Below are 26,194 nucleotides of genomic sequence, written 5' to 3' on the forward strand. Positions count from 1 at the left end.
TCAAATCAAATATCCATCTAAGGATATTTTTTTTTTTAAAGCTAGAATACTGAAATAGTGTTCTAGTCTTCGTGAAAACAAAGCATTCATCACTGGAACGGCTTGACCATCGTGGGCAACATCTCAAACCACACTAGCTGGCAATGCCTACCTATTTTAACTGCCAAGATTTTCTTCTCTACTTTCTCTAGTATTAGACTTTTCTGTCTTTGCTCTGTCTCCTCCAACATGATTACGAATACAGACACTGAGTCGGGCATCCTAAAGGAGTTCTCCATAATGTCTTTCAGAAGACACAGAAGGGATTGGAATAAAGTGATCTGTGTTTCATAGTTCACTACACTTTTTATAATAATCTAAAATGCAAGGTATGGAATTTCTCTTAGTTTTCAATAAAGAACTCTTAACAAACCTCTTGTTTGAAACAAACAAACAAACAAAAAAAACCTGGGTCAATTTCTACTGGGAACAAACATGTGACAAGTCTAAAAATGTGGGGAACTATCTGTTACTGAAATACAAGCGTATCACAAGAATATCACTTGTTAATAGTAACAAAAGAAACAGCCATAACAGCGTGAATTTGAAGTTACTATAGCACTGGGAGTAACACAGTGCTACAATAGAGACTGAATACTAAGATGACAAATAAAAAGTACTCATTACAGGTACATACAGAAGCACTTCATTGTCACCACTGTGACTCTCAGTACTATTTTTATAAAAATACTAAAGCTTCTTATGATGCTCACCAAATTAAATAAGAAATTTTCAAACAGTATCTACAGAGCAAGCAATATTATTCTAACACAAGAAATACCCTTGTAAGGCACACGACAGGTTGCAGTGCTGTGTCCCAAATGCCATTTGCTGTGAAGCAACAGTCTTATTTCAATGATGGAGGCTTAGAGGGAGAGAGATCAAAGAGAGGACACAGCCACAGCTCTAACCAGCTGTTTATTGACGTTCCTTTTCTCAGGACAAAGGCTTAGTTTCTTTATAATATGCAGTATCAGTGCAAAGCAAACCCATCATTTCTTGCCAAAAGAATTCACCGTCTTGTCCACAGAAATTAAAAGAACCTATTTATACTGAAGTTAATCCAAACTCTCTAGTAACCGAAAGAAGGATCTCATTTTTCAACTGGAAGGTATTGTGGTGTTAATTGCAAGGCACTCAACAGAGCAGTTAGGTTTTGTATTAGATCTTAGAACTGCCTTTCTTGTCCCATAGATATCAACTAATTTGTGTCTTCTAGTATAAGGCCAACAAAAGCACTCCTATTTTACTGTGGACAAGGCACCTCCGATGTGTCCACCTGATGGCACCATGGCATTCTCTCTTATTGTGCTTTTCCTACTACTTCAGACATAGTTTTTGCAATTCCTTCAAGAAAAATGATACTACCGTAGCACATTTACACGTCCATACAATGTAAATACACTAATTTCAGAAAGCATCTCTAAGAAAATATTCAATACATCCTTCAGAAGGGATTAGGTTTTACCTAAAAACATTGCCAAATGACACAAAATAAAACCACATTCCTTTAGTTTGCTGCCACAGATTATAACGGAACTAATTCCTGTTTCCTCTCTGCAAGGAGTTACAGCCAGAAGCATTGAGTTGAACAACACACCTGCTGACAGAACTCAATTTTTAGAATCAGAAAGGAAAATGCATGCCCATGGACAGGAGGCGGGGAAAAAAAAACCAAAGCAAGAAAACAACTCCCCCTGCCAAACATCTTTACTGTAACACATATATGTCCCTACCTATACATGTTAGTACATGCAGTTTCTACACCTGTGTTTTATTCAGACACATCCACAATTCAGACAGTATTTATTTTTACAGAAGTCTGTCAATATGTTCCCAGTCCATCCATTTAAAGTTGTCTTTCTTTTATCTCTGAAGGTGAGCAGAAAGGAGCTGCCAGGCTCTAGTAACTATATAGCCTTCTAGCACACTGCCTCAGGCTCAGCAGGACTCTGCTAGAATTAGCAGGAAGGCAGATGATGGACACAGAAATATGCAAGTAACAGCATATTTGAGGGCAGCTCTGATATCCTGTTCTCTTGCCACTAACTCTTCCACTAATTCACCAAATGTCTCAAAGATCTGTAGGTATAAGAGCTTTCCACCTGAGTGGATTTTACACTGAAGCATCCAAATGAGTCTGTAGGAAGTGGCTGTGACCCAACTCCTGCAAACTAAATTACAGCCATAAAATAGTCTTTCACACGCTTTTATCTGCAAGGATCCTGCAACTCTATTTGTGATAGCCTTATTACATGGCCTGATTAGTTAATATCACAGTGAAAAAGGCCATAAGAGTTCTCTAGCTTATGTTCCAAAACCAATATACAGTATGTTGCACAAGCTCCATTATCCTTTATAATAAAACAAACAAACCAACCCAACCAACTGAACAACAACAAAAAAAAATAGTAACACTTTTTCCCACCAAAAGTTCTGTATTCTGGAAAGTTCTTCAGGGACACCATGAACTGTTTTACGCCAAACTGTATTGCCAGACTCTCAAATGACCAGATTTTGTAGAAAACAGGTTGAGAAAATAACAAAGCTGCCTCAGCCTCTTACAGGATTCTGAGAAAGCCACATATCACAGTGAAGCACAGTTCCTTTTGCACAAGTTTCAGCAACACTTCTGTTTACTTGAGTAACCTACATTACACTGGGTGAGTACTTTTTGGCAAGGAAACTGAATGCATTTCTGATCAATTATTCTACAATATAACATAAAGATCAGTAGACATAAGGGTTATTTACACTGATAACCCTCCTGTCTTTATGCAATACATCACTGCATCAATTTGTCATACCACTGCCATACTTGGACTAAGTACTGTGACAAATACTGTGAGTCAGACTCAATAATCATCTCCCAAATGCTGCACCAATTGGCACTGTTCTGACACATCTCTCAATTAACATTAATTACTAACTGTAAATAGAAAACAAACCTCTGTGGTAAAGGCTCTAGTATTTCTCCTGTTTATAGAAGCGGAAGGCACTTCAGGTGACTTGAACACATCAGTAGCAGTTGTGATCTAAAGAGGAAAGGTGTTTTGCCCTTTTACTCAGCATGCCCCTCAACAAGAAGCATATCTGAAAACAACCTAAAGCTGCTTTAGGTATCTGCCCTAGTCACAGAAATATTTATGTCTTGTCAGCAGAGCAATGTAAGGTTTTGCAGTGCTGTCAGGATCTACAACCAGCCTCACTGTCTTTGCAGCAGTGACTACAGATCCTGCAGTGACATTTGCTTCAAAAAATTCTTCTGGATGCATGCAGAAGCATTTTCCCATTCCTGGATGTGCTCTCTTTGTTGCCAGGATCCCTTATTTACTCTGCATGGAACAAGGAGAGGAAAAGCTGGCAGTTTTTACTAGTGTCTTCCCTCCCACAGATGAAGGTGACATGTTTAATGACAAATTTAATTTACCATTGATGCCCCGCCCCCACAGATTTTGGTATACGTTTAAGCTTAATGTACTATATCCAAGGATTAAGGCTGTGATTCAGTATCACTTTAATCCAGTCTAAAACCAAACTGCTGATCTGCCCTCGCAAAAATTTCAAGCCCACCCACCCACTCACCTGCCTTGCACAAGCACCAACACTTAAGAAACTGCAGTGAGGTTCAGGGAACTGATGTGTTTGAAAATACAAAAGTTTTCAGTCAGCTCCTTGAGGTAACTGATGCAGCTGCAACAGCAGTACTGCCTGTGCAACTAAATGAGGGTACTTTTTCTATTGAATTAATCAATTAAGTAAGGGCAGAACAAGACCCCTGCAGGCAACAGAAGTTTTAAAATCAACTCAGCTGCCCATCAGCCACTGAAAAACCAGAAAAGCTGTGTTCAGAAAAAAGCCCCACAATACAGCATTGCCTCCACAGCCTACTTTTTGTTTATGCTAACTTTCATTCTACCACTTGTGAGTACTTCAGGTACTTCAGGTGGGTCAGAGTCTGTCCCCATTTCTCTAGGGTGTAGCATCCTGGAGTCAGCAAGAGTGACACTTTGTGGCTGCATACTGCTTGACTAGGATGTCTCCAAACTCAGACCCTCCAGCTATACCTGTGTAGAGCTGAAAAAAGAGATTTCCAAGCTTACACACTGGAGCAAATGTTTTAATTTGCTATTGAGCTTTGAGAGAAAGTCAGATTGTACCCAAGGTCACCAGTGGGTGTGTTAAAACAGAGAGCAGCTCTTCCTTGGCTTGATACACATAAATCACCACCATTAAATGTAGTGACAACACATTACAGCTGGCTGGACTGCCTTTGTAACAAGAACTCTGCACTAAAGGAGTGCTGAAAACAAAAGATAAAAGCTTGTAATGGCTCATTGATTAGAAATAAGTAGAGGCTTTAAAGTGGCCTTTAGAACCTACCAAACATCTCACCAACTCTGGTCCTGCCTTCACAGTACCAATCACTTGATTTATGTTGTAAAGGGAAAACATTTTTATTCAGCAATATGTATCTTGTTTATTCCTAAATAACAAGAATGCATTCAAAGACTTTAACATAACAATCAAGACCATCCCAAAGAGTAAATACTAGATTGCTCTGCATATTCACAGAAAATAAATAGCAAAATGGCTTAACTGGAACAATGAAGGAAAGCAGTGAGTGCTGATGGACAGTCCCTCAAGGAGTTCCTAAGAGTCGTGACATGACCTGACCAGAGACTGACTGTACAAAATGGAATAAACTATGTCAGCAGCAGGTCCAGAGAAGCACTGTGTTGCTGTTCAGTTGCACTTTCAGTTATTCACCACAATCAAAGCTACAAGGTCTGGTCCAGTTGTTAGAGTTGAACAGAACAGCTGTAGAAGGACTTCTTGTAATATGCAGAGAAGAAGTCACCACTCCAGAGACCAGCAAGAGCACTGACAAGTCCCTCCAGAGCCCTGGAAACAGACTGATCTGAGCAATCAGTCCTTCTGAGCCCCTGGAGACACAGATGGCTGGAAGCAAAGAAACAAGGGATTGCACAGACTGCAGGAAAGAATGCATCGTGCTGATGCAAAGACACTGATAGGAACTGATTTACAACTGATGCTACAGAGGCTGAGCCCCCTACCAATGCAAACTGTTGAGGTGCACATACTCTTTTGTCCTATAGTGCTATTATAGCAGATGGGCAAATGTGTGATCACAGAGCTGGGGAGCAAGTCCAGACAGACCTGTATCTGTAAGTCTACCACACAGAGAGAAAAAGTTGCCATAGCTGAAAGAGAAGGAGGTTCTTTAATCTGGGGCTGAGAAACTGAGGAAGGAGGGGCCTTCAGGGCTGCCTGCAACTGATGTGGAAAGTACTTCCAGGGTCTCAGATTTATGCCATACTTTCACAAACTGCTTTTGCAACAACAGTTAAATGTTGCACATGGTAACTAAAGCATAAGTCTCGGTGCTGCAGCAATTTCTCAGCGAATTATTGCCTCCAATGATTGCAAGAGTTTAGAACAGTCTATTAGAGAAAGGGGTCTACCATATGAATGTGAAACCAAATCAGTAAGAAACTTGGTGCCACACCTGAAGGCACCAGCCAGGGATGTCAGATAGACACTGGAACCACAACTCACTAAATTGCCACACTTTGACAAAAGGATACAGAACAAAGAATAATAAAGAACAAAGAATAGTGAGAAACACAAGCAAGAAGAGCTGAAAGGTAAAGGAATTTTGTTACATTTCTGTTACTGATATGCCTTGTTCCTTCTACGTTTTCCAGTTGAAGTTATTCTTCATTATATCAATAAAATACAATAAATGGACACAGTAATCAGATTTTAAAAAATGCAGCATAAGAGGAAAAGGTGGATAGATGAGCCTTCTGCCAGCTTTTAGTTAACATGTCAAGCATTCTTTCATCTCTGCAACGCAAAATGAAGTAGTACTAATTAATTCAAGACAAGACAATACTAAATATGTATCCTCCTAAACTATCTGTAGTAAAATTAAAAAGAAATTCTGCATGAGAAATGTTTTTGACAGATAATTTATAATAAATTTATTCTAAAAGATTTAGTCATACTTAGGAAAGCTCTCCCTTTCAATACATGTAACTCTGCTGTTCACAGAACTACATGATGCATAGTAAGTATGGATAAAAGCAGTTTATAGTATCTTTCCTTTCTTGAAGCACCACTGAAAAGCCTGCTCACAGGCCTCTCTTCTGCTGGTGATTCAAAGAATCACAGAATGATTTAAGGTTGCAAGGGATCTCCAGAGATCATCTGGTCCAACTCCCTGCCAAGCAGGGGCATCTACAGCAGGTTGTCCACGACCCTGTCCAGATGGCTTTTGAATATCTCCAAGGATGGAGACTCCACAACCTCTCTGGGCAGCCTGTTCCACTGCTCTGTCACCCTCACAGAGGAAAAAAAAGGAAAAAAAAAAACCCACAACAAAAAAAGTGCTTCCTTATGTTCAGACAGAACCTCCTGTGTTTCAGTTTGTACCCATTGCCCCTTGTCCTGTCACTGGGCTCCATCTTCTCTGCACCCTCCAGATGCCAGCTCTCTCAGCCTTACCTCATGTAAGAGATTCTCCAGTCCCTTAACTATCTTAGTGGCCCTTTGCCAGACTATCCAGTAGCTTCATATCTATCCTGTACTGGGGAACCCAGAGCAGGACAGAGTACACCAGTACTCCAGATTCCATACAGATCAACACTGAGAATGACTTTGTCCTCACCTGAGCCTAACAAAACAGGTACAACCTGACTAAAATATAATAAAGGCAAGCTTTATGGTACAGGAGATGCAGGAACTGTCTTGAAGCCTTTTTTTTTTCCTTCATTCATAGAGTATAAAAAAATATTACTAACAACAAGAATAGAAATATAATTAACAAGAAGATCAATAGCAGCTTCAGGATATATGTTCTTCTTGTATGTAGTTTCTTGCACAAAATTCAGGAAGATTCCCAAGAGTATAGAGTTCTCCCAAACTTTATTCTCTTGGCAGACACATTTTTTTCCCAAAGTTGACAATATGGGAATCTCCCCTTTCTACATACGAAACTCAAACTTTTTGAAAGATGAGATTTGTTAGAAAAACAGGAGCTGTGTTCTAACCACTCCCACCATTTGCATAGCAACTGGCTCCACAGGGAGATGCATCTCAAGAAGTTTGCTGCATTTGCTCCCTTATAAGGAAGGCTTTCCAGATACTTGGAGGAAAACACTGCTATCTCCCCAGCTTAACTCTCAGGCAGGTTTTAGATTTAAAATACAGCATACAGCTGGACTGGCTAGAAGGGCTCCTCAGCACCTCACCTTTCACCCATCAAAAACATGCCAAGAAACAGGCAGAGGAAAGAATGCAACAGAATTACTAATTTTCTTCTTCAAAAAGGTTCAAACGTTTGCTGACTGTCCAGATGGTGCCCAGTTTGGTAATTTAGTGCCATATTCCCCCAGCAGTTGTCTAGCTAGGTTAAATCAGTCTCAAGCTACACAACTTTAATTCACAGATTTTGTGCTTTTTGGCTAGGACAGACATCCAGGAACACCTGTGTTTGAATGCTTGGGTATTTGCCAAATTGTACTAGTCTACAGGGAGAAATGGAAACAGATGGGCTGGCTAGCAGATAATCATTATTACTGGAGTAAAAGCTTGTCTGCTAGAAAATCAGATTTACAAAACAGAGTAAGAGAAATACTGTCTTATAAGAGACAACTCAACCATTTGTTCCCATTTACAATCACAAGTGAAGCATGTTATACTAACAGATTCATTGCTATGAATAAAGTGTTTTTCCAACCTTTCTTCGTATGTCATTTTTTCCTCCTATTCTTGTTTCTCTTTACTGGCCGTTTTCCAGTACAACAAATCTTTTTTGAATGGTGATGCCCAAAACTGAACAGTCTATTCCTACTGAGGTCCCAACAATGCTGACTGGAATGGAATTCTCCCATTTTATATAAAATGCTGAGGTTAATGCATCCTATAACTACATTTCCCTTTTTCGCAAGAGCATTGGGGGGGTTGTGGGTTTTGTTTGTTTGTTAAAATTATGCTCACTTTGCTTAGATCAACTAACCCCCTGCCCCATTTTTTTTTGTTACATTGCATTCTGCACTTGCAAATTTTTCTCAGTTCTTAGTACTTGACTGTGAATCTTCTGTTGCTCATTTTGGATCTAATAATTTTGCTAATATATTGAGCACTGTTTAAAAAGCTAATCTTGATCTTCATAATGTCTGCAACCCTCTTCACCTCAATGTTTCTTACCATTCTTACAAATTTTCTAAGTAATGTTCAATAGTACCTTAGCCAACAGGTTAGCGCACTTATACAAGGTAGAAAAGGACTATCACACAGAGGAATATATAAAAAACTTTGCCAAAATAAAGATATGTTGCATCTGTTTCTTTTCTCTTATCCAGAAGAGCAGCCAGAGGAAGAGATTTGCTTTTAACAAACCCACAGTCGCTGCCTCTAAGCACGTATTATGTTCTAGGCACTTACGAACTGATTGTCTACCAGTGTGTTCTGGCACCTTTCCATACACCAAAGTTGTGTCCTGGAGTTACACTGGTCTAATTTCCACATTCTCCTTAAGAAAATGGGGCATGTTTTCAAAGCCCTAACACATACCTACCAACGAAATCATTAACAACTCTCAAATTTTGTCAGCTGTCCTGTAAGTATTTTAGATAATGTTTTGAGTCAGTGATAACATAAATACATCTACATTACGCAGCATTCTTGAACATGTTCTCGCCCTGGGCCCATGAGTGAATCCTCTCAGTTGTGTTGAGCACTTATCAAAATTAACCATCTTTAATAAAGACTTAAGAGCATATTTAGGTTTTCTGGTGATAAATAGCTAGCAAACACTGATAATGATCTATGGTTTCTATTTTTCTCTTTCACCAGGCATGCCTGCCTCTGCTGCAGTCTAACTTACTTTTTTTTTTTCCTAGATCCATTTTCATTATTCTTTGTTCCTTTCTTCTTCACCTTAAATTCATAAATTCTACTCTTTCCTGATAATTTGCAAATTATCCACACTCAGATTATCAATCAAGAGAATGTGTCCTCAAGCCCTTTGACCACAGCCTCCATTCATGTTGACTTAAGTTGACACTGGTACCAAAGCCTTACACAATAAAGTTAAGACTAAGCCCATCTAACACCTTACTGGTACTGAAATGCTAAGTCTTGCTCTCCTCTCCTTTCCTCATTTTCAGTTGCATTTGCTCACTCCGGCTCTTGTGCCAGCTTTAGCACTTATCTGATCCCTCAGAGAGCTGATTCAGCTCATTAAACCAGCGGAAAATAGATTTGTGGATGTTTGGGCTTTTTGATGGGCTACTTTTCTTGTAGGGACAGATAAAAACACTTAGCCCATTTCACCTAATTGCAATCTCATGCTGGTTTACATCAGTTCAAATCAATCCAAATTGGAGCTACCATATTCATCCCTTCATGCCCACCTACACAACTGTGCCCCTTCCCTTGTGTCCTCACTAACACTCATACAAATGGATGGTGAGCCAGGGTGGCTGACTTCAGCCAAAAAGCTATTAACTTTTTTTTTTTTTTTGGAAGGTTACTCCTTGCTGGATTGTCTCACTGAATTTCGCAGCTGCACAAGAAATTCAGTTCAGCCTAAACAGAACTGGGCCTGCACTTCCTTCATATCGCATCTGAGAGCATTCTGCAGTGCATAAAGAATTCTGCAGTGCATAAAGAAACACACAATAGTACATACTTCCCTCTTAACTGAGGTAGGGGCATGCTAAATAACTAAGTGCTAATTAACAAGGGGGTCATAACCCATTTTATTCCCACTCAGTAAAACTTCACCTCAGACGTGCAGAAGTACCTCTTAATTCTACTCTATTCCTTAGACAGTAATTTGTATTCAACAGTTTACATACAGTAAATAAAGGCTATTGATTGTATTAATATCTGCCATATCATACACTAATTATGTATAGAGGTTCCCAATAAGCACAAACATCACACTGTGAGGATAAGGCAGAAGAGGAAATACAATGATTCCAAGTAAATATCCCTTCTCCCATGATTTTAGGCCTTTACAGAACTACTCCCCTGATTTTATTCCTCCAAGCATTTTACAATCCAACATTAATATTCAGCTTTGTACTTTTCGAACAGAGCATCTATTTTTCACCATCCATTAACCTAATCCCTTACCCCAAGAATATCTATTTTTCACAATCATATTCTAAGATTGTACTGTTTCTTGTAAGTATTTTTGGTTTTGCTGGTTTTGATACAACTAAGGTACAAACTCCTGCAGGCAATGCAGGAGTTATCTCCCACACACAGCCCATAAGCAGAAAAGTTTTCTTTAGCCTAACATAAATAATATAATTGAGTCTAAGCATATGCTTTGTTCTCTTCTCAGGAAATTATTTGTTTCCTTACAACTTCAGTTATGAAATACAAAATGTATTATTAGACTTTCACAGTACTCAGGCTGAGGTCCATTACATGTTTCTTATTGGAAGAAGCTACACTTCTATTTCACAATAAATTACAACAACTGTGGGCATTATCACTGGCATCACTCGTGCCCTTTTACATTACTGAAGAGAGAAAAGCAAACCAAGACAAAATTCTTTATTTATATTTCTATGCTTTTTAGAGGAAACAGCACTTACTGAAAGTCTATCGGGGTTGTTTTAACTTAAATACTATGTGCCACATTCAACACTTCACTGTTGTTTAATTGTTCTATTTAAATGACCAGGTCTACCAGGTGACAATAACACCTCTCAGAGACACCATAAGCCTCAAAAAAAAAAAAAAGATATAAAGAGCAGTTTTTTCACTACCGTAAAATGTGCAAGCTACAACCAAGATCACTTTTAGCATGTTGCATGTAAAAATAGTTCAAATTATCCTTAACAGGCAGAGCTTGCAATCTGAACAGACAAGACAAAGGAAATATTATCCTCATACTTAAAAGGCACAAAAATATTAAGTGTAGGCAAAACAGTCAAACTACAGTGGCAATTGGTCAAAGGTGCTCAGTTGCTTACATACACTAGTGACAGAGTAAGAAAGTAAACGGGAGCTTCCAATTCCCTGGTTCCTATCCCACCCATAGTCCCCATATCGAACTTTCTTGGATAGAAAAGCATCCACTTGTTCTTGAATAGCAGGAGAATCTTTTCCACAATTCAATGCTGCTTCCTTTATCACCAAGGCCTATGAATTAGTGACCTCCTCTATGTCACACTTCCCATGCAAGGAAAGAAGATTACAAATCATCTGTCTGCAAACGTAGTTTCAAATGACACAGTTTTGAAAGACATACATGTAGCGTTCTGCTCAGCACTATGGAATTTGTAGTGCTGTGCAATCTGCCTAAATCAAACAGGAAATAAAGATCCATTTCTACTCAGATAGTCCTTCATGCTGCCAGCAGTCCTGCAGGACAATGGAGTGCTCTTACTGAAATAAATTATGACCTGTTTTTACCATTACCAAAGGTCTTGCGTGCAATACAGTCTCACGTTTTGGACAGGGCATACACCAAAAATCAACCCCAGAATACTGTTATATAAAAAATATTTGCAAATGCAGTTCATTTATTGTTGTGATTTTTAGAATGTTCTGAAACATTGTCTTCAGTGCCCTGATATCAAACTTCAACATAAGTTTTATCTCAGTCTCGCATGCCAAGAAAAAACAAAGAATGCATGTAGAAGTTTTATGACAACTCCATGCAGAAGCATCTCTTAACTTCAGCCAGTTTTTATCTGATTGTCAAAGCTGCACATTGCAAACTCATTCTCTGCAAGTATTTTTTTACCCACTGCAACCCAGAAAAAGAGAACAGAACTTGCTGACTCTTCATTTCATAGCCAGATTTTGCAATACTGTAAATTCCTGTTTGCCTACCATACAATGACATTTTCTGACTTCATTACTTCATATCTTTTTTTGAAATCTGCAGTGTATTTTTCTAAGTACACTTTCTGTATTTTCTCAGTTGCGCATGATGATTCAAATTCAGTTTGGAAACACTGTTCTCCAGATTAAAAAAAAAGTTTGCCTTTTCAGATTCAGCAGTTTCCTAATTACAGCTTCTGTGGAGATGTTTGATTCCTTATTTCCTTTCTTTCATCAGCATTTTACAGTTCTGAGTCCATTCGCCTCCCACCAATGTTAGTCTTGCTATAAAATTAGTCACATTTTATGTCATATTCTTTTAATTGGGCCTGTAGTAGACATGTTTTAGGCTTCCTATTTGCCCACAAATTTTTCTCTAGATTTATTTTAGGTGTACAAATACCAAAATCCACTTTTCTTCTTGCAGTGGAAATCAAGGATTCTTTCAGGCTAATTACAATATTTCCTTAGAGATTATTCCAAAGGAGAAAAAGAAATTACTCCTTAGAACAAGATGACATAGTATGACAGTTTACAAATCACTTCCCCTGGAAGAGTCCAAATTGTCCGACTAGATCAGGTATTCAAAGGGACAAAGAGAACCTTAACTTACATAAAATGTAAAATCCTTAATCCATAATTATTTCCCTCATAGGAACACAGTACAAATACAAATAATTCACTGTTTATAAAGCTTTTAACAATTCTGAGTTTGAAGGGGACTTTAGAAATGTAAAGCAATTTTTTTCAGTTTATCCAATCCAAACAAATTTATTTCAGAACTTGTGTATCAAGGTAGCCCTGTGAAACAGAACAGTATTTGTTGATTTTTAAAAGACTTAGAAGGTGGCTAAAGGTCTGTTTTATACAGGAAATTACACTAAACCTTTAGGTTTTTTTTTTTCTTCTGGCTATATAATGCATCTATCTGAGATTGGGTGGCTACGCGGGGACATTTTTTACTCCATATCCAACTGCTGGAACTAATGACGGTACAGGAATATCACTGAATCACTTCAGGCTTCTAAACCACAAAGTCTCTGTTATTTTGGACTCACAGCTGCTTTTCTGAATGAATTGTGATAATAAATTCTGTTATTGCCAAAGTCAGTGTTCTCAGGCAGAACTAACTACATTGCAGCCCTCACAGAACATTTAACCATTCATTTTTAAGCTGCATGACTTTTTGTAGGGCATCACAAACACAGTATGACACCTCCGTATAGCTAACAATTTTGTAGCATTCCTAGAGGTTCGCAGCTGAGGAATGCTTTGCTAAAGAAGTTACATCCACGGTATGGTAATTCACTTCTGTGAAGTGACTGGCTTTAAGGACACCAGTATCTCTGTTGGAGCCAACCTGCATTAAGCTTAGCTTATCTGTGGGCCAGCTATCACCCACTCACTGCACATATATTCTGACTCATTCAGTCACACCACTATGTATCATGAAAATGTACTTCAACAATGTGACTAAATTTTAAACCGTAACAGTTATGTAAGAGGGACCTGGACCAAATTAAATCCTGGATTAGGTGGTGGTATTGCAATGTTCTTAGCACACAGTGGTCTCTCAGTGTTGTGCACTGCTGAGGAGTGAGTACATCATTTCTCTGTGACTAATGAGAATAAGGTATGCAAGAAATTAACCGAAACACCACCTCTATTTTCCCAGAAAAAAATAAAGCACCCCACTCAAAGCCATACCATTAGTTTTTGCCTTGACAGAGTCACTGAACACCAGTCTTACTGAGGTTTACAGCAACAGAGGAGAGGCAAAGAACCAGGAGACCATGTCTATTTTTTATCTCAAAGCAGTTCCCAATATTTATGAAAACAAAAGCTTCTTATTTCTGAGAAGTTACTCAAATTTGAGATTCCTGAAGCATTATGCACTCCTAGGTCTAGATACATACCACAGATTTATTCTTACTCCCTAATGGGGCAAACATCCTCAGGAAAAACAACAGGTGTATTGACAGGAGAGGATCTATGTCATACTTTTACAGATCCTTAATCTGAATGGTTAAAAGATCAAGAATCCATGGCAGGATCCAGGACAAGAAGTTCACGTATACACAGGCAGAAATTACTTCAGTTTGGCTCCATCCATCACTACCAAAAAAACCCAAGTCCCTTCTATTGCCAACAGTGATCCCAATCTTTGTGACTTTCTGTAGGGAGAGTTTGTACAGAAACAAACATTCTCAGCACTCTGCAGTTTAAGTTCCACCAGTTTTCCCCACACTTAAGTCCATACCAAAACCCGTACTGACTGAAACATGTGCCCTCATTGCTAAAACTGAGCAGAAAAGCAGCAAATTCCTTTCATAAAAAGTCACTGGCTCTCAACTGTTCAATGGCTTATCCCTAGAAAAGTCTATGATATTGACATTAAGCTAATCACCATCTGTTTCCTAATACACATTTACATATTATAAGTGTACCTTGAGTCCAATCCTACACTCGTTCATTCATACAAAATGACTGGCTTTATTTGATTTCCTCACAAATCAGAAAAAAGATTTAGTCCCTTCATATGAATCACAAAGGAAAAATTTAATACAATTTACTTACCGAAGGATTTCTTTCCGAGTGAAGAACGTGCAATCCTGTTAAAAAAAACCAGAAAATATGTTATAGTACTATAGAAATATTGAAAACTGCAAAGAATTATTTTTCAACCTTTTGGAAGGAAACTCAGATCTGGCAGAAAAACATTAAAGATGCCATTTGAGTACCATCTGCTTCTGACTCAGAGAGCAATATACGCTGTAAAATAACTGAAATATCTCAAGGACAGGGCTATCAATAAAAAAAACCCCAACTGTTAATGTGAAACTTCAGGAGGAAAAAAAAACCCTAGCTTGCTGAAATACTTCTCCATTGTGGAATGACCAGACCAGAAACAAAATTAAATGAAAAAAGGTATAGGCCAAAAACATTCAATAAATGGATCTAGAAAGCTATAAATAACAAATAAATGAAGAAAACTATGTTCTAACTTGGAATATTCCTCTATTAGAGACAACTGATTTAATAAAAAAAATCATGCACTTATAAGTTATTAACTCTTTTTGCTAACATTTACTTTGCACTGTGGTCACTTCAGCAAAGACTGCAAAATCCTATTGGTTAGGAACACAGATAAAAGGACAGCCCCTGCTCCAAACAGCAGGCAAACTATTCAGCTTCCCCTGTGGTACCACAGAATTCGAAATAACTTACTAGAAAGTAAAGTAGAGCTGGCAGAACAGGAAAGAAGAGCTTACAAGCATTCGCTTACATTCTAAATGGCTCTGTGGTGGGACTACATTTACACCGGTTTAATTCACTCTGGAACATCCGTGTTTTGCTAGAAGAATTCACACGCTTCACAGAAGAACCATAATATGAGCAGTGAAATAGTTTGCATTTCGTGTATTTCTACATCAGTCACAAAACAAGTTGTATTTTCAGGTGCTGTGAGGAACCATAATAACCAGTCTCATCCCATTAACAAAAATAGCCCCTAATCCCCACTATCTTATCTAATGTATATTTAGGGCAAATTCCACCCTGCATATGAAACCAGGAACACCGGTGGCAATGAAATACTGGATGATCAGTTTAGAACATTGTTCAGGTCATAAATTCAGAGAATATGTATCTTCTTGTCTTAGAGCTAGTGGCTGATGAGGGCGTATATATAGGGAACACCAACCAAACCACAAAAATCTTCCTGATTATTCACCTCCATCACAGGCCCATGTGATGTGGCAAGACATTTGCCTAAGAATTCAGCTCTTAGTAGTTTTCCTCCTTAATGTAAACATATTTAAAATAGGTAATATTTTTAAATCAGCTAGTGACAAGATAACAATATCAGTCTTAGTAAGTCATACTTAAGAGTACCTACAACTAGTATGTCTCCCCCAGTCCTGCTGTTCAGTCAACTAGTGAAAAAGCATTTCTTCACTAAGCTGAAAATCATTCTGGCTAAATGCCTGCTTCTTCCAAGGAGGGGAAAAGCAAATGATCACTGCTAGCTGAAGCAGTCAAACAGCTTGTCTCAGGTATCGAGGTATGCTATCAGTCCTGCATGGTATCAATTATTGAGTTTGCTTGCTCTCCTCCATATAAAGTGGCAGGAGAAGCAGCTCTTCCTTTAGTGTATTGTGTAGCAGAATAGCGTTACAAGGCACAATAGGAAGCACCTTGTGAGCTGCTGTCACTGATGTCACATTGTCTGGAACTGCACAAAGTGAAATAGGAGCCAGCTGGTTAAGTCTTCATTAATTCCAGCACATTCAACACTTACAGTCAAACTGTCACTTAAGGATGCTTCATTTACTAATGAAAGGCAGGTGCAATCTCACAAATAATTGTAATGCCCTCAGCAGCAATCATGCCGTAATTATACAGGGTTGAGAAAATAGCAGACACTGTTATTTAACTAGAAAGCTGACAGGGAATGGATATGCAAATGGAGATAAAGATGAAAAAGAAAAGTTACCCTTTACCTTCCAGAAATCATGCAAAAATGCCATTGGAAGACACATTAGGAGATCAGATCATAAACTTTTTTTGCTGAAGGTCCACGTTTTTTGTTTTTTTTTTTAATCTGAGTCGCCTCACATCTTTGACAACAAACACTACTGTCTGCTTTTTTTTAATCAAACAAAATTTTACTAATATAATCTAAAAACCACTGATATTGAAAACCTTTATAACAAAAGTACTTGCAAGTATCTGCCTGACCACTGTAACTGACTGCAGTATTCCAATTATGCCTGCCAATTACATGGAATTGTGTGTCAGGGATGAGGGGTGTCAAAAAAATTTACAGTGGTTTCACAGACCACTTGCAGAGATCTTAAAGCTACTCAGGGCCAGAGCACCACAAATTAATTGTGACCTGGCCTATACTTTTGATCCACAGCAAGATCATACACACCACTTAAGAAATGCTTTACCATCAAGAACCGTGTCCGGTCTCACATGGCAAATGTAAGAGCCACGGCTCCAAGCTATCTCTGAAAGGGAAGTCCAGCCATCTGTCTTGCTTCTCCCAGCTTCTTACTTCTGCCTCTTCCTTTACATGGACTTCACACCAAAATGAGCAGCGTAACTGCATCAGAGAACTCTGAAGGAAGGAACTCATGTGTTTGGAAACTAACCTAGCAAAAATTGATTCATTTCCAGCTTGGATCATTTCCTTTTAGTGGCTTAGAATATAGAGTCAGTAGTGCTGGTACAAGAGATGAAGCTAAAACAAGCATCTATTGATTCCAGGAAAGGGGCGCAGGACTGCCTTTTTCTTTTTTTTTTGAAAGCACACCCCTAAGTTGGATTAAAGTCATGATGGAACAGGGGTCTCAAGAACATAATTACATTTCATAGTTGCTGGAACTCTAGCAATTTAATTCCAATATAATTAAAGACTTTTGGCCAAAGAAACACGGAGAGGAATCATCCAATTTTCTTCTGGCTACTTCATTCATACAGAAAATACAAAATGATGGAAAATAAATAATAAACTAACATGTTAAATTAACTCCCTCATAAGGAAAGGTGAAGTGGGTCCTGGAAAGCATCTGTTATTTATGCATATGATGACATTCATCTTCCTTCAAGCCATAAATATCATGGAACACATCTGCTATTATATGTACTGTATTAGAATTTATTATGAACTTAAAAAGCAACCTGTCTATTCTGTCTGGACACTAAAGCCACTGGGAGTCCTGCTAGAAAAGCGCAGACTAAATACTGAACACATAAATGTTACCAGAGTTTTCATAATTCTTATCAATTGAAGAATTCTGGCAAGAATTTAACCTGAGAATCATTGCTTTTATTTCTAATGCTATACAATGGCCTGAAAAATTTCTGCTAAGAGGAGGCCCCTTGGGGGTTTTTAGAATAGGGGCTTTGACTTGAAAGGTCACCTACTCCAGCCCCTGAGAAAATGCGTGCTCCTTTTCTAAGAGCAACTGTCCCACTCAGTCTGTCCTTGTGCTCTTAATAATCAAGTTAATTAGAAGTCTGACAAAGGATCACTGCTGGTTTTCTGAAGGCAAGATACCACTTAAACAAATCTGCAATTACCCACTTAACTTCCTTATGTCTAGCAAAGTGAATAAAATAAAGCAAACAGAAAATTTCCCGTTGATTTCAATAAGATCATTACCTTATATAATGGGACCTGGTTCTCAAATTTGGCATTTAGGTGGCTTAACTGGTTCTTAAAATATTTTGCAGAGAAAAGAGTCAGATAGCTGGTGTATTTAGGTTCCATGGATGGCTTTGCTCTTGGCTGGTAGCGTGACTTTCTGCAAGTCACTCAACATTGCTTGTAAAATAGGGTTAACGGTCTCTACTCTCAAAATTTACTTTATAAAAGAGCAGAATGTACAGGCTGTTAGAGTCTTATTCTTTGACTTCCTATGTCAGGTGAATGCAGGTTTAGGACAAAACAGGAACAGACTGGAATACAGTGGTCCACTACTTTTTCCACTAGTCTGTAAGGCTTTACTGCAAAGTCCTAGATCAGTTCTGCTTTATGTTTAGTTCTACAGCAATTTGAACAAAAAATAGGAATAGCAATAACTGTGCTGAGAATGCCAACACTTAACTGTATGTAAAGTGTACATACAGAACGTAACATGAGGTATGGCTCCAGAATCAGATCACATGTCATTTGTTCCACTGGATATATTGCCAATACCAGAGCACAGCACGCAGTTTATGAATGGCAGCAGAGGCCACTGAATGAAAGATTATCACTTACCACTTTTAGAAGCAGGTATCATTGCACACAAAGCACAGTTTTCAAATAAAACTAATTTCACATAAGCAAAATGCTTCTCTACAGAAGAAGAAAACTGGAGAAAGGAACAACAGAATGAAAGAATAGCAATGCTAAGTATGCAAAGCTACTGTGAAATAGTATTTCTTAAACCCATAAAATGCATATTTCTCCTCTAAGACAATACATATATAATTCTGCCTTTTATATGTATAGTTGTATAAGGGCGGTTTTTTTCTGATCCTGCAACAGCTCCATTGGAAAGTTTTATAAGTAAGGAAATAATATAAAACAGTCTCAGCAATACAAAATGACTCAAAATTAGAAAAACAGTCTCAAACAAAAGCCAGCAAGCCACAGACAAAGTAAACGGATGACTAACAAGAATTTTGACAATATTCTCAGGGCAAGACAGATCAGATCCATATAGCTATCTTACTGAGCAGCTTTTAAGAAATGAGAAGTACTGAATGCTCAGCATTTTAAATGTTACTATTTCAAACAAATGATTTCAGGGTTTCATTTAAAAAAAAAAATCACAAATGATGTCTTGTACTGTGCCAACAGTAAGAACATTTAATCAAAACACCATAAAAACATCATCCTATGAAGTAATCAAAAAAATCTAAGTTAAAAGGTGCTAGATAATAGAAGCAAACGAACTTTCATATAAGATCTATTATTAACTCTATTCTGGTAACATTTTACAAATGCAATACTTCTTATTCTAGTTGCCATACAACTAATAGTGGTATAGAGTTGTGCAAGACTGAGTCAGCAAGATATTTATGTATTTTCATCACTGTAAATATATAAAGAGTTACTGTAAGTCAATGAGACTAGCGCCAGTCTTTAAGTTGCATAGCTATGCAAGTACTTCAGCAAATCCAGACTTAAACACTAAAAAAATCATGTCGGAGTTAGTATCTGCATTAATAATAGTATCAGTATATGGGCTTTTTATATTAAAAAATGCCAGGTGCATCAGTATGTCAATGGAGATTTTAACATCCAGCCTATCTTTATTTGTAATCAGATATATATTTTAGAACAACAGCCAGAACAACTAAAACACCCACTGAGTTTCAGGAGGAAAAATCTACAGCTATAAGAACCAGTTTATATATTCATACTGCAACATGGGAGTAAAAAGACTTAGACACTAGCAAGAACTGAGGAAAACGCAAACTGTCAACAAATGTAATTTTGCTCAATCTATACACGCACCAAGTGGTAACGTGAAACCAGAATCTGACTACAGGATAATTTTGCAAAAAATTTGTTCCACTATTATGCTACTTAAATTTGCACATTAACAGCAATAATCTATCAAACTGAAAAGTACTTTTAACAGAAGATCGTGGAGAATCTGTGATGAATACACTTTCTGTATCCTTGCAAACGGTTCATTTTCATCAAAGATCCTGATTAAGTCAAGCACAGCTTTTTAAATCAAAAGATAGCTTGATCACCTAGTTTCACTTTATAAATGGCATTTCTTGACAGATCATAACTTAACTTGTTTCATCTGGTTTTGCATAATTCTCCTGAAATATAGTTGAATCCCATTTTGACTAGGATTTAAATAAAAGGAAAAAAGTTAGGTCTGTAATAGACAAATTCTTGTGTAAAAGTAGTAAGTCACTATTTCATATTACTATCTTTTTTTGCAATATTGCCTAGAAGACAGCCAGGATAAGCATCAGTTTGTTTTGAGGCTGCATTAAATAATGTAAATAATCCCATTAATGAACAAATGCAAAAAGAAATGGCTTGCAATAAAACCAGTAATATCTGATGCAAAATATTTGTGCCCTATATTCTCTAGTTTCTGACTATTAGGAAAAAAATTAGAACCAAATTTGTATCAAATTCAGACCACTTATTTGAGTAACCCCAGAAAAGGCAATGAGATTGATTTAACCATGGAGTAGTTTGTTCATACCCCAGGCACAGCTTCTATGCATTTCCTACTCAATCTAATTGTTTCTCAGCAAGAAATACAGTGCACTGAGGCCAATATACAGCTCTGATGTCGCTTTATTGTATACCTGTATTTTCTATTGCTTCAAGCATCTTTATACAGTATCACTCAAAAAACCCTAAAATTCATGTTGATATTCTTTTCTCATTATGAGACTTGACCTCCAAAATCTGTAGACAACTTTTAAAAGCTTAATTTTAAAACATTCCTTTGACTGCAATGAAAGACACCTTTCTTGAGATTAATACTTACCTTTTCCCTAGCCAGACCTTTGTTAGATTTTGCATTTGATGTAAAAAAACCAACCAACCCACCCACAAAAAAACCCCAAAACAGTCAAGTACTCTAACAGCATAAGAAACGGAAATCCACAGTAGAATTAATTTTCTTACAAGGCTAACTTTTTAAATGATGTGAATCTCAATGAAGAAACCAATGCTTGCAAAAGTCTGATTTCCAAAATATCTCACTAAGCTTATGAAAATTTGAAGAGCTGCCAACTAGAACACTATCTTAATAGCAGGTTATATGATCTTAATAACAAGTGATATTACAAGGTGTTAGGAGATACGCAGCCTCCCAGTCTTTCTTTAATTTGCCTCTACCTTTTTTGAATAAAAAAAGCTGACAGGTTTAATATTATCAAGTCCTATTAGGCATCTCTCTTAAAAACAGTTTCACCTGGCCACCCATCACCAGCCTTAATGAAGAGTATTCAAAACACTCGTCTATTAAAAACATTGAGGTCATCTTGAGGGTGACCAGATTTACAATTATTTAATTTAAATGTAAGGGTTCTGCTAAAGAGTGATGCTTCAATATGACAGTTTATATGCAAAAAAGTTTACACATGGGCATTTCAGAAAATTTTAGACAAATAAGGTTATTTTATTTCATTAATATCATATTAATGATCTGAGATCTATGTATGCTAGTTCTTCAAGCAGGTGATTTTTCTGCAGCTTAATCTACTCCTGAAAACCAAAGACACTTGCATATGGTTTTACCATACTTTAAGCACAAGAACTTCTCACTTTTCCATCTCATAGTGTCTCCTATGGAACATGCGCTTAAAACATAATGTATTTAAAAAAATAATAAAAATTTCACTACTAAAGTAGTATTTAGGTACTATAAGCTCAGAGCAATTTGTGTTAAAGACAAAAATGGTGGAAGTTACAACCAGATAATATAATAGCCAGAAATATATTCAAAATAAAGAAATTATAAGTCTAACCATGAGGGGAGTTAGGTTTTTAACAGTCTTCTAATAGGACCTGTGGGGAAGTAAAAAAACCCAAACAACTATTTTACAAAAAAGATTAAGCTGACTCTTTTGCTTCTGCCATACAGATACTATGGATGCTGTAACCCTGGGTATTACTGTAAGGAGTACAGTACCAACTCACAGACGTACAAATTCACAAGAAGTTGCCTAGTTCTCACTTGGGAAAAAGAAAAAAAAAGATTAATCAATGATCCATTTAAAAAGCAATTTATACATAGATGCCTGGCTGTACATCAGGCTACAGATGTGCACAACAGACTGTTGCAAAGAGGATTCAGGTACACAATGTTTTACCTTGGTCCAGTGTTCAGAGGACCTGGCAACCCAACTGCTGGTTCAAGAAATGAAAAACCTGCATTTTAAGAATTATGGAACTATTACCCCATTCTCCCATTTTCTGTTCTGAAGGAATTCCACAAATGAGAAAAATGCAGGTTAAGATGGCAAACTCCAAGTCAAACAGCTCCATTTGTGTTACAGCAACTGCATACTCCCCCAGAATGCAGTGGAGAGGCAAGAGCTCTCTGTGTGGATGGCTACAGCAGTAAGCCCAGGATTTCCACGTTTAAAAGATCCAGGAGGTATGCAACAATTAACAGAACAGACACAAATCACCACCAAAATAAGAACTTTATCTGTTTGTTCACAGCATGAGGCTAATATTCCTTCCTGACAAATCCTGGAGGTTAGTTATTGTCCTGAAACTTGTTATTTTATTGTACTTACCATATATAACAAGTGCTATTACTAGTCAAGAATTATCTAGCACTATACTAAGGAACTACAAGTGCGCCTGTAACAGAGAAATCCCACAGGCTGGGCTGACTCAATCCACTGGGTCTAACTACTGCCAGGCTTTGAGATCAATTACCCAGCATTATCAAAGGCAGGGGCTGCAAAAGCCATTAGAGAAAGGCAATTGCAACATGAAGAGTAGTGAATTAGGGATGACATTTCAGCTCTTGCATTTGCCAGTTTATGTCAAGAAGATAACATTAATTACATTTGGATTTTGTTTTGTTTCACTGCAGTTGGGCTCTGTTCTGTGTTCACTTTTATTGTTAGTAGGAAGACAGGGACTGATGTTTTACAGATCTTTGATCTCCCTCTTGCCCATCCAGCAGGGATATAAAAAAGCCTTTTCGGCTCTTAGACTTTTAAGTCTAAAACCACTAACTTAGACTAATATATTACAGTGACAGACTGCTGGTGAGGGTGAGATGTGTGACAAAGTGGAAATTAGAGAAGCTCCATTTTCACATTTTCTACAATGACAAGAAAAAGGCTAGACATTTCATATGAGCACTTAATTTATGCCTAATTTTCAGCATGGGATAAAATTTTGAAGCATTTTAAAGCATTTTAGCATATATCCCTAGCCTGAGTCTCTGTGGCTAAATATCTACAGCTGTGAAAAGTCCATGTTAGCAGTAACTCCAAAGAAAATTAGTATTTAAAATCATAGTTTCTACTTCAAGGGCTTGAGTCAAAGATCCTGAAGGTAAAAAGAAAGTTATTTACTTTTGCGTGCACTGGATCTGTCCCTTGATTATCACGAGATAAACTAAATCTTGACTTCCTGCACTGTTAATTCTATGTTTATCGCTTCATGTAGGAGAATAGAGCAATGCAGCCAGCCCTGTCTGCATCTCATAACAAGTAGTCAGCTGCCTCTTTCTTCAGCACACTTCTATTTGATATATTTCCTCACTGTATTTTCAGAAACTTGTTCAAGATGCCCACTGTGCAGATTGCTTCCCGCAATCCACTTTAGTAAGACTTGCATTGTGCTGAAACATGACTGAAAACTGGGAAGTTTTTTTTTACCCTATTAAAAATTCAGTTGATGCAATGTGAAGTAAATAAAGAAGTATCAATAAGCTGGACATAAAATGGATATTTCTTCTGTTAAGGTTAGAAACTGCCATCCAGGAGCAGATGCAAGCATAAGGATACCTATGCTGGAATTACATTAAGCATATTTCTATTACTTATCCTTAAGAGAAGTGAAATTAGACAAGACCTTTTTTTCCCCCCCTTTCCCCTCTATTGTCAGCAAAGGCATCAGGGAGAGAAAAAGAGGTTATTGCTACACTTTCTTCTCTACATTCCATAGAAAGATTCTACTAAAAACTCCCATTGTCAAGCTAGTCACAGTCTTTATCCTGCTTCCTAGTTGTGACATGAAAGATTTGACTCCTTTCCCTGTATACAGAGAAAGGAATTAAACTGAGTATATTCAACAACCCAGCCTTAGAATACTATTACAAATGCTGGAAGGAACAATATAATATATGCATGCAGGCTACAAATTAAGGTTTTGTTTATATTTGGGGAAAAACACTCCCCAAAACAAACAAACAAAAACCCAACAAAACCAAACACCCCACAAACATGTGAATATTATTTCCTTCCTTCCCCTAATGCAAACTAAGATATCTTACCTGGTAGGCATCCAGCTGTTCATCAGTAAATATCGTTTGCTTATTACCCATCTTAAATGAGGAATTCTTCCTCTATGCAAATGCATCCCATTAGAAGTAGCTGGATTCCTCTGTATTGTAGGCATTTAGAGCACGTATATGCCGTGAATGCGCTGAAAAAATCCCAAAGCCTGCATCGAACTGGTTTTGACTGTACCTGTCCAATGAGGAAGGATGCAGTACTGGGAATCTTGGCAAAGGCTTGACTTGAGTGTACTAGGAAGGAAAGCGTTAAAATCACAGGCAGGTGTCGCCCAAAACCAGTGATGCCACTCTCCCCCTTTTTCAGATGCTTTCCTAAGAGGCATACAGAGCTTTTATAACATAAAAGCCGGGTAGCGGCACCTTGGCAGTTCAGAGCAGCTTTGCGTCACCCGATGGCGCTCGGCAGCGCAGTCGTATTAGCCAGGCACGGCGAGCAAACCTACGAGAAATTATTGCAAACTAGAGAAATGGATTAGCAGAGCAAATGTTTCCGCAGCTGGCCTCCCCGCAGATACAAGCGCATCCCAGCCAGTGCCTGGATCTGACCTGCCCCACGCTGTCAATGTTCAATACAGCTGGATGGAGGCTCCAAGTGTCCGGAGCGTCCCCGCAACATCTGCGGGAGCTCTGCAGTGAAGGCTGGTGCCTGCTCGGGGGCTATAACCAGCCCTGGCTATCAAGGATGCGAGGTCACTGCCAGAGGTGCCAAATTCCCAGGTACACCTGTGAATGCAAGTCTTCCTTCTCACATTAAACAATTAAAAAAAACCCAAAACAAACAACAAACACCCCAAACAGGAAGATTAAAGTAGTTTAAACAGACGTTGATCTGACTCCATCGTGTCAAGCGAGCACAGATGGAAAGAAAAAAATGCTCCCCCAGCCTAAAGCAAAGGTAGGAAGTACCACTAGAGGGCTCACAGGGTATTTTTAAATACTACAACCCTATTTGCGTTTTCCCGGGAAAATAAATTTTAAAAATGAAATAAAAGAGTATGTAAGAGATGCAGACAGACAAAATGAATAAACTCAAACAAAATTATCTAACATCTGCAGACGGATAAGCTCTTATAACAACAGTAAGAAGAAGGCTGAGCGAGAAAGGATGGGAACAGGGAGGAAAGACCTGTTATGATTAAGTTTCTTGGGACTGCTCACTTCCCATTGGTGTGCATAGGAACAGGAGAGGGTTCTCTGTACCTTCTCTATGTACCGGTCTGCCAATGGTCATTATTTGCTCAGCAAGTTAGCGTGCTTAATAAAAACACCTGGAGAATTATCTTGTGCTTTTTGCTACAGCTTCTAATGATCCTGACCTGGTAACGGCATTGGGTAGTATGAGTTCAATTTACCTTAGCATAGAACAACAATGAACAAACATTTAACAATAATACTGAAAGTAAATATATTGTATACGTAGTAAAAAAATCCTATGAAGCGTGTTGGATATGTAGTAAAAACATTCTAAAGTGCTGAACCACAGACTGTTCAAAGAGACGACTTCGAGTGTAACATTAAGAAATGCAGATTTGATTAGCTGCAAACCAGCACTGCCCTGAGCTACAAAACCACAAGGTATTACCATATATACAAAACAAATAGATTGGGATGAGAATGTATTCAACAAGGCTTATTAGTGATAAGCAAACATCAGAACTTAAGTGAAGGAAATGGATTCTACCAATAGAATGTATCACAGCACAGTTTCAGAAGAAGAAGGAAGAAGCTACAGTAGTCAGGACAAAAGA

At 37.9% G+C, this 26,194-nt stretch overlaps 1 protein-coding gene across 11 annotated transcripts in view; it reads right to left on the minus strand.

The window, feature by feature from the left end:
* CIB2 (calcium and integrin binding family member 2) overlaps nt 1–26,194 on the minus strand; it is a 55,523-nt gene that overhangs the window by 22,377 nt on the left and 6,952 nt on the right. For 7 of the 11 annotated variants that reach the window (XM_075045547.1, XM_075045551.1, XM_075045544.1 and 4 more), the window contains one exon: nt 14,494–14,528. In XM_075045547.1, coding sequence (XP_074901648.1) covers nt 14,494–14,528 — 35 coding nt within the window. Of the gene's footprint in view, nt 1–14,493; nt 14,529–15,202; nt 17,337–18,688; nt 20,281–24,422; nt 26,192–26,194 lie in introns of those variants that run through there. The other 4 variants (XM_075045543.1, XM_075045542.1, XM_075045552.1 and 1 more) reach the window with 4 other exon arrangements.

The sequence above is a fragment of the Buteo buteo genome, chromosome 13, assembly GCF_964188355.1.
Source record: "Buteo buteo chromosome 13, bButBut1.hap1.1, whole genome shotgun sequence".
In the NCBI taxonomy this organism is placed as follows: domain Eukaryota; kingdom Metazoa; phylum Chordata; class Aves; order Accipitriformes; family Accipitridae; genus Buteo; species Buteo buteo.